The 15138-nt window shown below is 32.2% G+C and overlaps 1 protein-coding gene and 1 pseudogene across 1 annotated transcript; one reads left to right on the top strand and one right to left on the bottom strand.

The window, feature by feature from the left end:
- Window positions 1–265: 265 nt before the first annotated feature.
- On the bottom strand, window positions 266–2383 carry LOC148864902 (large ribosomal subunit protein eL8y-like; annotated as a pseudogene).
- A 9047-nt stretch (window positions 2384–11430) lies between these two features.
- LOC148864901 (protein STRICTOSIDINE SYNTHASE-LIKE 10-like) lies at window positions 11431–13261 on the top strand. Its single transcript, XM_088980744.1, has 3 exons — window positions 11431–12003; window positions 12184–12453; window positions 12656–13261. The coding sequence occupies exons 1-3, from the start codon at window positions 11771–11773 to the stop codon at window positions 13158–13160; spliced, it is 1008 nt and encodes a 335-aa protein (XP_088836870.1). The 5' UTR covers window positions 11431–11770; the 3' UTR covers window positions 13161–13261.
- The last annotated feature ends 1877 nt before the right edge of the window (window positions 13262–15138 follow it).

Genomic DNA, 15138 nt, shown 5'->3' with positions numbered 1-15138 from the left:
AAATAATAAATAATATATAATATATTATAAATATATATTTATATATAATGAATATTTATTAATTTATAAAATATGAATTATATATAATATATAATATACATAAATATATATAAAATATATAGAAATATATGTATATTGATCGGTTCGGTCATCTGCCAGTTTTTTATATTGGTTAACTGAAATCGAACCAATACCTTCAGTTTTTTGAAAACACCAAACTGACTGGTTTAGTTAACTGATTGTTCGGTTTGTTTTTTCAATTATTTTACTCACCCTTCGGTTCGGTTGCAATTACCAGTTTTGCAAAAACCAATAGTACCAGTTCGATTCCATAAAAATCCCCAGCACCCCTACACTTCTCAATGTTCTCACAAATAATATTGGAAAAGTAAACACGGATGCAATGTAAGGAGAATAAAGTGTGAAGTAACTCAAATTTGGTTGGCCCTGAAGACAAGCAAAATTTGGAGCCCATAATACCACTTCCCCATTTCTTTTGGTATTCTTCATACTTGTCATTAAAGTTGGTCTTGATCGCCTCTAACTTTTACTGAACTCCACAACTTATCCTCATTCTTTTTTGTTGTCAAACACAACACTGCTACTCTTTTCTTGTGGACAATTTCTGTTGATAGGGGTGGCAATTTTGAATCAACCCACCAACTTGAAAACTTATCCATGCCCACCCATTCTAGAAACAGGCCAATATGGATTGAGTGACCCATTAGGGTTAGGCCAAAAAGGGTCAAGGTGGGTTGAGTTGAGAATACCCTTTGGGTCATAAAGAGACAGGATGGGTTGGGTCAAGGGTATTGATGCAGGTTGAACAAACTGCCAATGGAACTCTAACACATGGAAATACTCAAGGCCAATATAACACCTCGGATGCCACCAATCACAATTCAGTCTGAGCTCTCTCAACACGACTATTGAAGACCATCTTGGTAGAAACACATCCTGTTGAGCTGATCCATGTGCATCACTAACAACAACCACTTAGCCATACAATCATCCATCTTACCAACTCCGGTACAAAGTAAGGCCCATGATCCTCCAATTTGTATTAAAGCGTGTCATTCTTCTCCAAGAGGTGTCTCATAGATTACCACCACGTGTCAATCAGCAAGACGAACATTCCTTCCTATATAAAGGTAACTTTTCGAACTATGAAGGCAATTAATTAAGACTCATTTATTAACTTTAAATCACATTAGATAACTCCCACCCTTATCTTCATTACTGACTTAAGCATCGGAGCTATAAGCCCAAGATATCACCAGGGCTCTTTGACTCATTTTTCTTTTGTAGATCGAATCTTTGTCGAGGTGCTTAATTTCATCTTATTTGGTGACTTTGGACATCATAAAGTACTCATTAGTTTCAAGAGCCTACCAAGCATGATTTCTCCTTCGCAGTGTAGTAAGGTATCCCCATCTTCTTGAACAATGTTGGAAGCCAAACTATTAACTCTATTGCTCTGCTTGATGAGATAGGTGACATGGTTTTGTCTGAGTCTGGATTAGGTAGACACATCATTCTAAGCACGTTAAATGAGCACTTTCAAATTTTTCTACGCATATCCCTTAAAATACCTCCAACCTATCATTGAAAAAGATTAAAGACAACTTTTAACAGTTGTCAGAATATTTACAAAGTGCTCACTGAATGTGTTTCCTATGTTGTGCCTACTAGTTCCAATCCCATTTTGCCCATATTTCACAACAATTGGCTTCTTAACGTCAACAGTTTTCCCTTCAACCTCAATCTGGGCCCTCTTAAGAAGTAGCTCTTCTTTGCAGCTTTATCCTCATGCTTGTACTTGAGAATCATTTCGAATAGGCTTGTTGCAAAGTTCTTATCAAGTGTCTTTATGAACTGATTTAGTGTAGGTGGGACCTTCAAACATTGTTTAAGAATCCTCCATTGCCTTTGGATGCGAACAACATTAAGCCATTTCACAAATCTGTGCAAATCCTTCTTTGAGGAAATGCCCCACCAACGCTGAAATGTTTTGAATGCTTCCCAAACAATGCAAATCCCTCTTTCACAAGCAGAAGCTACGCTGGGTTTGGCTTAGCTTTGGACCATGGTTTTGAAAACTGGACCAGATCAAACAGTCGAACCATTTGAATCAGGAACTAGTGGTTGAAGTGGTTATGTTTCCAGTTCAGTTTTCAAAACCAAGCTTTGGGCCTATGACACAAAAAACAAAAAAATAATAAATAAATAAAAGATATGGACCTCAATTTAATTCATAGATTTAACTTGACTTAGCTTCCTTATCATTACATAGATAAAAGTAACAGGGGTGGAGCCAAGGGGACCCAGGGGAGCCATGGCCCCCTTATTGCCAAAAATCCCTACCTACATATTACCCTTCCATGTAAATTTTTCTCCTCCCCCACTCCTCACCATTAGACCTGTTCATGGGCTAGGTAGGTCAGGCTTTTACTCGTCATTAACATAATTTTTTCAGGCTTGGGCCTAAGCCCGACTTGACCAATGGCCCTACAACTTGGGCCCGAGCCCAGCTTGACCAACGGGCCTACAACTTGGGCCCAAGCCTGACCCTCATAAAAAGCCCAGAGCCCAACCTAACAAAATGATTATCCCTTATTAGGTCGGGCTCATGGTGATAGCAACGCTCGACAACTTGGCCCTCAACAGACGTTCAATGTATTATCCCTTCAAACAGGTCGCTTTTAGCTCATGGTGATAGCAATAGAGGTAGAATGCCTAGAATCAATTCTATAGATGTAATGGAGACGTGGGCTAGTCAGCAAAAGGCAAAAAAAACTCTACATAGAATTTAATGGTTTTTGGAAATAAATTGCAAACTTGTTGTAATCACCGGAGATAGAGAGATAGAGAGAGGATGATAACAAGAGAGAGAGAGAGAGGACATGGTTACTGCCAGAGATAGAGAGACAGAGAGAGAGAGGAAGAAAATGAGAGAGGGAGAGGACCTGGTTACCGATGGAGAGAGAAAGAGAGAGAGAGAGGACCTGGTTACTGCCGAAGATAGAGAGACAGAGAGAGAGGAAGAAAATGAGAGAGGGAGAGGACCTGGTTACCGCTAGAGAAAGAAAGAGAGAGAGAGAGAGAGAGAGAACCTGGTTAGTGGTTATCGCCGGAGACAGAGAGCTAGAGAGAGGAAGATAGATAGATAGATAGATAGAAAGAGAGAGAGAGAGAGAGAGAGAGAGAGAGAGAGAGAGAGAGGGCCTGATCAGTGGTCATCGCCAGAGAGAGAGAGGTTGGTGGCGCCAGTGTGCCTCTGAGAGTGAGAAAGGTGCCCGAGACTATGAGTGACAATGAGAAGACAAAACTATGAAAAGAGGGAAACTAGGAAAGGTTAGTTGAGTTAGGGAATAGGGATTTAGGGTTTAGAAACTAGTTCTACCGGGCTTTTGTGACAAATCCTGAGCCCGCCCGAATAATTGTCAAGCTGGGCTTTTAGGCCCGAGGTCAAGGCTGTGGGCTAAAAATCATGTTCAAGCCCAGCCCCCGGCCGGGCTAGGCTGTTGGGGCACCTGGTCCATGAACAAGTCTACTCACCATAATGGTTTGGCCCCCCCAATGACACATCTATGTTTATTCTCCTCCCTCCCCCTCTCATGTAAGACCTTCATTCTCATTTCTCAAGCCCTATAGTGCTCATCTTCCAAAAATAAAAAAGACACCGCATTGCTTAGAAATGAGAATGAAGGCCTTGCTTAGGAGGGCAACGCTCATACATGAGTTAATTAATGTGTTGATAGTGTTTCCAACCTGCCATTGACCTAGTCAGTTGAACCATTTAAAACATTGTCCAATCATGATTCCAAGCCCAATTCTACTAAAACTCGAGGGTTGTTAAAAAATTATTCAACTCAAGTGATTAGACCATTGATCCATTTGACCTAGTGACCAGGTCGCAAGTTGCACACTAAATGTGTATGCAAATTTCTAGAGGTCATAAAGCGTAGATGTTTGATTGCGGTGTTTTTTCTTTTTCTTTTTCTTTTTTATTTTGGGTAACTTTTTGATATTTATGCATCCCAAGGCACCATTGCCCTACTATTGGGAAAAAACCTTTTTTGGGCTCCAATTGTAAGTTTTAATATTTTTTACATTAAAGTTAAAATATAAATGAAATATAAAAAAACATATATTATAATATGTTTTTATAAAATAAAACATCATGATACCTATTGAAAACATATTTATAAAACATTGGATTCAATATAGAAAATATATGATATCTAAAAAGCAACTGACCAATAAATGAGAGTCATAAACGTGGCAGGGAACATGGTGATTTATCAAAATTAATGGGTGGGTTTTAATTGGTCAAAACTCTTTCCATTCCATATCTTTTCTGCATCATAGGTTTTTCCTAAAACATTATGTATAATATATTTATCATCATCATCCAAGCTTTAGTTCTGTGGGCTAGGCCAATTTGAGCCTGAAGTATTGGGCTAAAGTGCAGCCCTGAAATTTGCATCTGATGTCGACACAGGATAGGGTGGGCTTGCACACAAAAGCTGGGCCTGGGCCCGCAAATTTGTGAAATGGGCCGGGCCAAGAAGTATCATCCTAGTGATACTTGGCTTCACGTCCAGGTTCAAAATATTTTTTTCATTCTTTTATGTATGAAAAGATATGCATTGGCCATGCTCTTTCACTAAAAATCATTGTCCATACCCATAACCCATGTACCATGTAGGCTTTTCTGAATAGGCATCATTATGAAATTTGCCATATTTTCTAACTTAATAGTTAATCTCGACCAATTAGGCAATTACCCCTCCGACCATTCATAAATCATAACGCGCTGTCAAACCCTATGAATTAGTTTGAGCTGACCCAGTGACCAGTGACCAGTGACGAAGAAATATTTGAATCCTTCTTTCATTGATGAACGACTTAGTCCGTCTTGTAAATGGTGTGATCCACATCACATATATACACTACTGTGGCCGTCAAACGACTCAAACCCTGTACTAGCCCATTCTCCACTCCTTCAACTCAAACCAATTATCACTCACACAAATCTCTATATAAAGTAGTCTTCTTTCTGAGTTGTTTTATCACCCAAAAACTTGAACCTCAACCCTAGACCCTTTCTATCATCAACCCAGAACACAGCTGAACAGCCCAAGAACATGGGTCCTTATAAAAGAATCAATGCCTTCACAGCTTCAGTCATCTTTCTTCTTTTAATTTCAGTGCTGTCTCAAACACTACTTGTGGCGGCAAGGCCGATGGCCGACGACGGAGATGAGTGGTTAACCGAGGAGGATATGGTGGTTGAATCCCTCATCAAAGGCCCGGTGCCACCAACCGGTCCTTCAGATTGCACCAACTTACATAAGAAAAATGGTGGTTATTGCCCCCCAATAAACTCGAAGAAATTTGCAGGCCAAGCTCACGTAGAGTCACTCAGTTTATTACCGGAAGAAGCCATTGTTGTCAACCTTGGTGATGATGCTGCTTTCATGGGCGACAAGAACATTGACTAAGCATGGGTTGCCTTGATTGGATTCGACTCAGTTGTCGTCTTGTGTATCAAATAGGTCCAAAATTATTAACAAAATTAATATAACTATTGTACTCTATATTATTATTATTATTATTTTTTTTGTGTGTGTGTGAATAAACCTTTGTCTGGCTTAAAGACTCAAAGAGTTAAGCCATGCTTATATATACTCTTGGAAAAGAATATTGGTGGTAGCTAGCTACTTAACTATAGCGGCAGATATCATTGTTATTAGTCTGTAGTGTATTTATATATACAATGGATCAATATCAATATTCAAAATATACTAAAATGATTTTTTTTTTTAAATAAGGACTAAGGAGGACCTAAACCAAGACGGGTCTACCCAAGAAATCACTCTTACAAATGAAAGCTAAATCATTGGGAGGGAGGAAATGATGACAGGAAGAGGATTTAGAAGGAAGGAGAAAGCCTGATGATCCATCAAATCCGCTGTGTGATTTGCTTCACCCAAATAAAAAGAAAAAAAATGGAAAGGTTATCTGATCAAGATAACCCGATTCATATTATAATTGGGTCGAAATCGAATATAGATTCATTTCAATCCAATAATATATATATAGTTTCACCTTAAAACCGTTTTTTGGCCAAAAACTGTTGATTTGGCCAGTAAACTGTTGACTTGGACGGTTGAACTGTCAAATCGTTGACCTGGACAATGAATTTTGGTCATTTTTTTGTTTTTTTTTTAATTTTTTTAATTTTTTAATTTTTTTGTCAAATTAGACTGTCCATTCAATCTAAATGGTCAGACCGTTCAACCCGAGAACCAGACCCCAAATGATTCTTTGTCTGGACTGGTTTTAAAAACCTTGTATATATATATATATATATATATATATAGCTTTGGTTCACATATAAACTTTGGATGGGTCCTTAGATGTGAATACTAATTCAAGTCAAGTAATGGGAAATAATAGAGAGGAATCTAATATCGCCATCTCTCTATTAAAACTGTTTCAAATATTTTTATTATTCTATAAATATCATAAATTAATAAATAATGATTATATACTGTTATGGAACATATTAAATTTAACCATAATATTAACAGTATTTTTTTCTTAACAAAGTCTCTGTGATTTTCATCAGGGCTGCCAATGAGCCCCTAAAGTTTGATACCTGATTTGTCAATGTTACCCCTATCAAGTACAGGGGTTTTGTTTCATTTTCTAATATTACCCCTACCAAATAGCGGGCTTTGTATGAATACTTTTTGTACCAGAAGCCAGAGAAATTAATGTCATGTTTGGTTCAATTCTCATTCTTATCCAAGATGAATTTTAAAATGGACAAGAATAGGTAAAAATAGACAAAATGAAAAAATATTGCTATGAACCAAACATTTTTTTCCAAAAGAAAATGAATTCTTTTCAGACTAACAAGTGTCCTATGTAAAAGTGCTTTTATAAAAGTGCCTTTGTAAAAATACTTTTTTAAAAGTTGATTCATAAAAATACTTTGATAAAAGTATTTTCATAAAAGTGTTTTTATAAAAGTACTTTCATAAAAGTGATTTTATAAATTTTTTTTTCATAAAAGTACTTTGTAAAAGTGCTTTCATAAAAGTACTTTTATAAAAATGAATTTATTAAAGTTCTTTCATAGAAGTGTTTTTGTGTAAAAGTACTTTTGTAAAACTGCTTTCGTAAAAGTACTTCCACGGTAGTGTGCTAGTAAACATCTATGGAATCAGTGTTGTAGGCATATTTTCCTCAAAGAATGAAAATGAGCAAGATGGGGCATGATTGTTTTTCAACCAATTCAACCAAGTTGGATCAGTTCCACTTTGGCCATTTGTAAACCGACCAAAATCGAACGACCTAACCATTGATATATATTATTATTTTATATTTTAAATATAATTTTTAATATAAAAAGTGAGAATTTTCCCATATTTCTTAGACTAAAATGTTTTATATCAGAAATCTAATTTTTAAATTTATTATTTAATAATCACACTGTAATTTTTAAAATTAAATTAAATTTTTTTAGTTTAAATCTTTTGAATAAACTAACCAAACCAAAAAATCGACCCAAACCAATACACCTTGAGTGGGTCGATTTTCACAAAAGTTTAGTCAATTTTAGCTGATCAACTCCCTAACCTGACCAAGCCAATTTGGTTGGCCAAATAGCCTATGACTACACCAAACCAACTCATGAACACTCATAATTTTAGTTAAGTTAATAGTCTTATCTCTAATAAATAACAATAGTTTAATCTCCCATAATTATTGAAAATTTATAGAAAAAATACACAATTATTGAAAATATATTGATAATGAAAACTACAATAATTATAGAAATTAAAAAAATACAATAAGTACTAAAAATATATTAACTTAGTCAATAAATAGCATAATCTCAAATAATAGTTTAATCTATACTAAATATTAATCAATAACTTATAACAAAAACACAATAAGTACAATAAATTAATTTTAAAAATTTCAATAATAGTAATGTAATATCCAATAATTATTGAAAGTTTTCTATTAAATAACTTAACAAAATAAATTTATACCTACTTATTGAAAATACATTTATCACAAAAGACAATAAATATTAATTTTAGTATATATAATTATATAATAAATATAGATTAAAAGTTTAAAATTATTTTTTGAAAGCTATTTTCTTGAATTATTACTTTATATTAGTAAAATTAATTATTTATAATATTATGTAAAAATAATAAATTAGTATTAATTTCAATATTATGTTATAACTACTCTTCTAATTTTTAAATTTTTTTAAATTTATTACATAATTTATTTATTTTAACTATTTAAAATCTAGTTATGTTAAATATTTTGTTATTTAAATACTTAAATAATATGTAAAATATTAATTATTTATTGAATTTAATTTTCCATAAAATCATAATTTATACTATGATTACATAATTTCATTATTAAATTTGTAATATATTAAATTATTATTCATTTAAATATTATGTCATAATTATTTTTCTACTTTGAGGAATTTTTTTTTAATTTATTACATGATTTCGTTATTTTAACTATTTAAAATCTAGTTATGATAAATATTTAGTTATTTAAATATTTAAATAATCTATAAAATATTTAAAATTTTTTTATTTAAATTTTATTTATTTAAAGCGATTACATATTATTAAATATTTAAAAAACATTTAAATTGATAATCCAGAAAAACATAATTTAAATTGTTAGTACATAATTTTGTGATATATTTTATAAAAATATTAAATTATTTTTTGTGTTTATAATAAATATTTTAGTTATTTTATATATTTTTTAGAATATTTAAATAATTCTTAAATATTTTAATCCATAGTTTCTTTAGAAAGATATAGATAAATAACCTCTCTCAAAGGAGAGACATGCTACATGGCAAGACTAGTTATATATATATATATATATATATATATATATATATATATATATATATAAGAAGATAGATAGATAGATAGATAGATAGATAGATAGATAGGTAGATAGGTAGATATAGATATAGATATCATAGAGAGAGAGGTAGAGAGAATGTGGAATTAAAAAAATTCAGAAAAACAGAAAATTAAGAAGAGGGGTTTGGAGAAAGGAGATCCATGGTGACGTGGACAACCTTGCTATATATATGAGAGAGAGAGAGAGAGATGTAATTATAAAAAAGTTTATAATTAATAAATTTAATATTTTATATTTATATACATATATTTAAAAACAATTAGCTTTTTTAACCTTTTTAGCTTTTTGGATCATTTTAAACACAATAAGATTGTTGTGAATTAAATTTGAAATCAAACATAATAATCAAATGTAGATGTATATATATATATAGAGAGAGAGATGTAATTATAAAAAAGTTTATAATTAATAAATTTAATATTATATATATACATATATATTTAAAAATAATTAACTTTTTTAACCTTTTTAGTTTTTTGGATCATTTTAAACACAATAAGATTGTTGTGAATTAAACTTGAAATCAAACATAATAATCAAAAGTAGATGTGGATTTAGAGATTTTATAATCGAATGTTGACACGGATGTAGTTGGATTTGATCTAAATCCAATTTGTTTATAGCCCTTCTGCCCACATTGTGTGTAGGCTTGCTAAATTTTAATAATTTTTATTAACTTTGGTAAATGTTTATTAATTTTATTTATGAAGTTCCAAATTAATAAAATATAAACTAATTTTAGGGTCCTTTTGGTTCATAGACATGACTAAAATTAGAATTGGAATCAAAATAACCTCTTCCTTGTGCCTATTTGGTTTAGCCGGGAATTGAAATTAGATTCTAATTAATGTTGTTTGGTTCATTTGGAGTTGGACTTGGAATAAACTAAAAATCTTCAATGTTGTATATTTTATTATTAGTTTATTATATTTTATTTTCTTGTATTTTATACATATATTATTATTTTATTTGTATTTAATTGTTATATTATTATTACTTTAATATTGTATGAATATTTTATTATAGTACTATTATTTTATTACAATTTTACTAATAATTTGTTAATAGTAAAACAATAATAATTTAATATTTTACAAAATTCATAACAAAATTATGTTATAATAGTATAAATTATGATTTTATGGATTACTAAATTCAATACATAATTAATATTTTAAAATTTTAAATAATGATTTTATTTAAATAAATAAATAATATTATAAATAACTAATTTCACTTATATCAATTAATAATCCTAGAAAATAACTTTCAAAAAATTTATATCTATTAATAATAATTTTAAAATCTTAATCTATGTCTATTGTATATTTAAATATACTAAAATTAATTTTATTATATTTTTAGTAATTATCTATTGTATTTCTTTGATGAAATCTTTTCAATAATTATGTATAAATCTATTTTGGTTTTGTTATTTAATAGAAAAATTTCAATAATTATTGGAGATTAAGCTACTGTTATTTAACTTTTTAAATCTAATTTATTGTACTTATTGTATTTTTGTTATGTATTTTTATGATAATTTATTGATTAATATTTATTAAAGATTAAACTATTATTTGAGATTACACTATTTGTTGATTAATTTAATATATTTTCATTTTTATTATTTTTTTAATTATTATATTTATTTTATTTTTATTAGTTATTTCTTGTATTTTTATTATAAATTTATTTTCAATAATTGTGTATTTTTTATATAAATTTTCAATAATTATTGGAGATTAAATTATTGTTATTTATTAGATATTGGACTATTAATTTATTTGCAATTAGTTGTGTTCATAGGTCAGTTCATTTTGGTTGCAAGCTATTTGGCCAACCAAATTGACTTGGTCAAGTTAGTGAGTTGGCCACCCGAAACAGTTTGACCATTAGTGAAAACCAACAAACTCGGGTTGTATTAGTTTGGGTTAATTTTCGATTTGGTTGGTTGGTTCAAAACATTTGAACTTCAAAACTTAAATTTAAATTAAAAAAATTAAAATGGTCGTGTCGATTCGGTTTTGGTCAATTTTCAAATGGCCAAACCGGAATTGGCCCAACTGGTCAGGTTGGAAAATTACTAAACCAAGGCCGACAAGAAATACTAGAAAGCCAATCAACTCAGGTCAAATTGGATCGAGTTGATTGGTTTCATCAATTTGATGAATAATCCTAGATAAAATTAATTATTGTTATTTTTGTATTATAAAAAATTATTAAAAATAATATTTAAAAATATAAAACAATTATATACTCTTCTTAACAAAATCCGTACATTACGCCGGTCCTGACTAGTTCCAAAGTAAAATTGGACAAATTGATACCATTTGCAGCACTAAGCGCAAGGAGCCAGTAAGAGAAAGTAGAAAAAAATGGAGATTTGCTCCTTACAGACAGCATCTTAAACCGACCACACAGCCCCATGAGATGTTACTGATGTACGGCTGGGATACGTTGTGAGGATCTCTCTGTTAAGAGCAGATCCCGACTCGGAGAAAACTTCTTACCACTCGCCAATCGCCATAGAGTTCAGAGTTCTACAAAAATACGTTAACGTGGGTCCCAACCGAGAGTCATACTCCATATAAGACTTTGTTTGCATTACTACGTCTATGATCTCCTACTCTCAGAAGGACTACGCCTCTCTATTTTTTCGTGCATGCTGTCACGAATATGAACCGAAGTTTTTAATCGATGATCTAGTCTGCTGTGTTCTGTTATTATTTTCTATTCTTCTGCGTTCTACCATCAGCGACTTCTCTTTTCAATGGGTTCTCAATTTCTTTGCTTATGTTTTTTGTTTACGTTGAGATTACAACTTTTAATGGGTTCTCAATTTAATCACTATAGTAGACTTCAACTCCCTTCGGGAACCACCGGACCAGAAAGCTTAGCTTTCGATTGCAGAGGAGAGGGTCCTTACGTTGGAATATCTGATGGGCGAATTATTAAATGGAATGGTTTCGTTTGGACCAATTATGCCATCACTTCAAGATTTAGGTAAGGAATTACAGATAAAGTTTTAATTAAGTTTTTAGTTTTATTCTTTTTTTATTAATTGAATGTGATTAGTTTTTTTTTTTCAACTAAAATGCTTTTATTACTTAAAACTATTGATTTTTATGAATATTTATGCTCTGCTAATGCTTTTATTTATTTATATTTTTCATATTGACCTAGGAGGAATTATATATGTGATGGGTCCAGTGATCCGAGACTGGAAAACATATGTGGGAGACCTTTAGGTTTGCAATTTAACATGAAGAACTGTGATTTATACATAGCAGATGCTTATTATGGGCTTATTGTTGTGGGACCGGAGCAGAAGATACCCATACAATTGGCCACTAGTGCAGAGGGTATACCTTTCTACTTTACTAATGGATTGGATATTGATCAAAGGATGGGAATTGTTTATTTTACGGATAGCAGTACTAGGTATCGCAGAAGGTAATATATATATATATATTTTTTAATTATTTTTATTTTGAATTGGATATTGATCAAAGGATATGAATTGTTTATTATACGGATAGCAGTACTAAGTATCACAAAAGGCAATATTTTTTCTTCTATTTTTAGTTAATTTTATTTAAAAATATAAAAATTACTGATGGAAAAAGATTATATGGTTTTGTACATATATTTGTAGGGACTATGCAGGTTCAATCCTGAGTGGTGACAAGACAGGGAGGTTAATGAGGTACGATCCAAGGAATAGAGAGGTGACAGTGTTGCTTACAGGCCTTGCATTTGCAAATGGAGTTGCAATAAGTGATGATGGTTCATTTGTTCTTGTTACCGAGACTAGCACTGGTAGAATTTTAAGGTTCTGGCTTCAAGGTGGTAGAGCTATGACATCAGATATTTTTATCCAATTACCTGGTCAACCAGACAACATCAAGACAAATGCTAGAGGTGAATTTTGGGTGGCAGTAAACCCTTTTGAAGGAGGACCTAGATTTATGCCAAATACAAGCTCAATGTCCATAACAAATTCTCAAGCAATGAGGATCAACAAATATGGAATAGTATTGGAAGTGTTCACTGGTACAAATGGAAATGCATTGGCAGCTGTTAGTGAAGCTCAAGAACGCAATGAGAATTTGTGGATTAGTTCAGTAGTTTTTTCTTATGTAGGGGTCTATAGGGTTTAAACTTTAGAGTGATAAGAAGAAATCATTATAATTTTTTTTAGTGTTATCATTAGTAAATTTGTTTTTTAATTATTATTAATTTCATATCCATTGTTTTGCCATATTATTCTCAAAATTGAAGAGCAGGCTATGTGGGCAGGTCCATTGCAAAAGTTCAAAAGGGTTTATAAAAGAAATGGATGAAAAATTAGGGTTGTAAAGATCAATGTTCTTCTGAAGGGTTTTGCATCAGTAATAATTTGGTCCTTGTAGATTCAGCTAATATCAATAAAATTGTACAATTACTGATGAAAAAAAGAAGGAATGCCGTAAAAGAAAATGTCCCATTGACAATTAAAAGAAATATTGCTCATATCATTATTCATGTCTTTTGAACCAAAGAAATCATTCCCTTAATCCAAAAACGCACATTACTAGAAGAGGCTGGAGTAGGAGTCAAGAGGGGTTAATGATATAATCAAAGAGCAAAGAAAAAGAAATCAGTAAGAAAACTTGAGAAATTCAAACAAAAAAGACCGGAGTGTGTGTGTGTTAGTGAAAGGGAGATGTCTAGATTCTACAATTTAGCTTCCTTCAACCCAAACCCAATCTTTAAACAAAAATAGGAGTACAACAAAATTCATCCCATCACCATTCCTACCCACAATTGACCGCATACCCTCAGATCCATATTTTTTCCTTTTATGTTTATATCATTTTTATTTAACATGACACTAGATAATTAAGTTACAGAAAAAAAAAAAAAAATACTAAAGAACAAGATCATGAACGTTGTTTTTGTTTTCACAGAACAAAATCATTTATATAGGTGATCCCCCCTTGTAAAACAAAAGCCGGTGATAATTCCTGAAGCTAGGTAATTTGTTAATGGGCATTCGCTGTTTGTACAATGTCAGGGTACAGATGGGTTATGGACACCTTTTCTTCTCTTTTATTATCTTATTTCTTCATTCGTAGGGGGCTGCAATCAACCAGGTCATTTAACAAGGCTGTAGGTTTGATCCTCTTAAAAAAGGGCAGCCCAGTGCATGAGGCTCCTGCCAATGCGGGGTCTGGGGATGAACAGATGTACGCAGCCTTACACCTGTACACAGAGAGGCTGTTTCCAAGATTGAATCTTGGTCACCCAGGTCGCAGTGGAGCAACCCAACCGTTGCACCAAGGTCCACCCTCAGGTTTGATCCTCCTACATAATTCCATTTATCACTTTGTTCAGGCTACATCAATGGGCAAAGTAAGACCACTGGTCCAACCAAATGGAACAAACCCATATTCGATCAATATGACCCTTGGTTCCATTACCCAAAGTCTGAAACGTGGAACAGAAAAAAAAATAAAGGAACACCTGTGGCCTAAATGGTGATATACAAATAAAATAGAGTATAAAGTTGAATAAAATTTAGACAAAAAAGCATATACATAACAAAACCAGTGGTGGAATTGCAACATGGGAAAGGGTCGACCACAATTTAATCAACCCAGCCCAACAATAAGGTGGATGATTAAGGCATCAAGAAAAAGCAATTGAATGATGTATATTACATGTTCTAAGATAAAAGGTGGTGTTTCAGTTCATGGTGTCTGGTTTTAGTGGTAAGAGTAGTGGCATGTTTTTGAGTTTGAGCTCCTTTCAACTGATTTGTACATGATCGAAACCAAAATTAACTTGGCAAAGCCTGATCCAGCAGTTGTTAGTTTTGGACTTTTGGTTATTTAATAGAAATTGATAGGTGTCAAGCAAAAAAAAGATTTGGTTCAAGATTAGCCATGTTACAGCTTGATTGTTTAATTCCAAGAATGGACCTCTTTTGTCTCCCAACCCATCCCAGCCTACCAATATGGTTGGTAAAACAGAAGAAGAAGCAAAAGAGGAGGGAAGTGGGTGGATTTTTTCCCTACCACCCAATTTGATGGTCTTGATAATTGTGATGTGAGCATAAGTGGGTAGAAAAGATTATTCCAAGCATCAAGGTTTTGG

The sequence above is a fragment of the Nelumbo lutea genome, chromosome 3, assembly GCF_056320005.1.
Source record: "Nelumbo lutea isolate HS-2025 chromosome 3, American lotus-T2T, whole genome shotgun sequence".
Lineage (NCBI taxonomy): Eukaryota > Viridiplantae > Streptophyta > Magnoliopsida > Proteales > Nelumbonaceae > Nelumbo > Nelumbo lutea.
The sequence above is the reverse complement of the archived record's forward strand: the minus strand, read 5'-3'. Positions and strand labels throughout refer to the sequence as shown.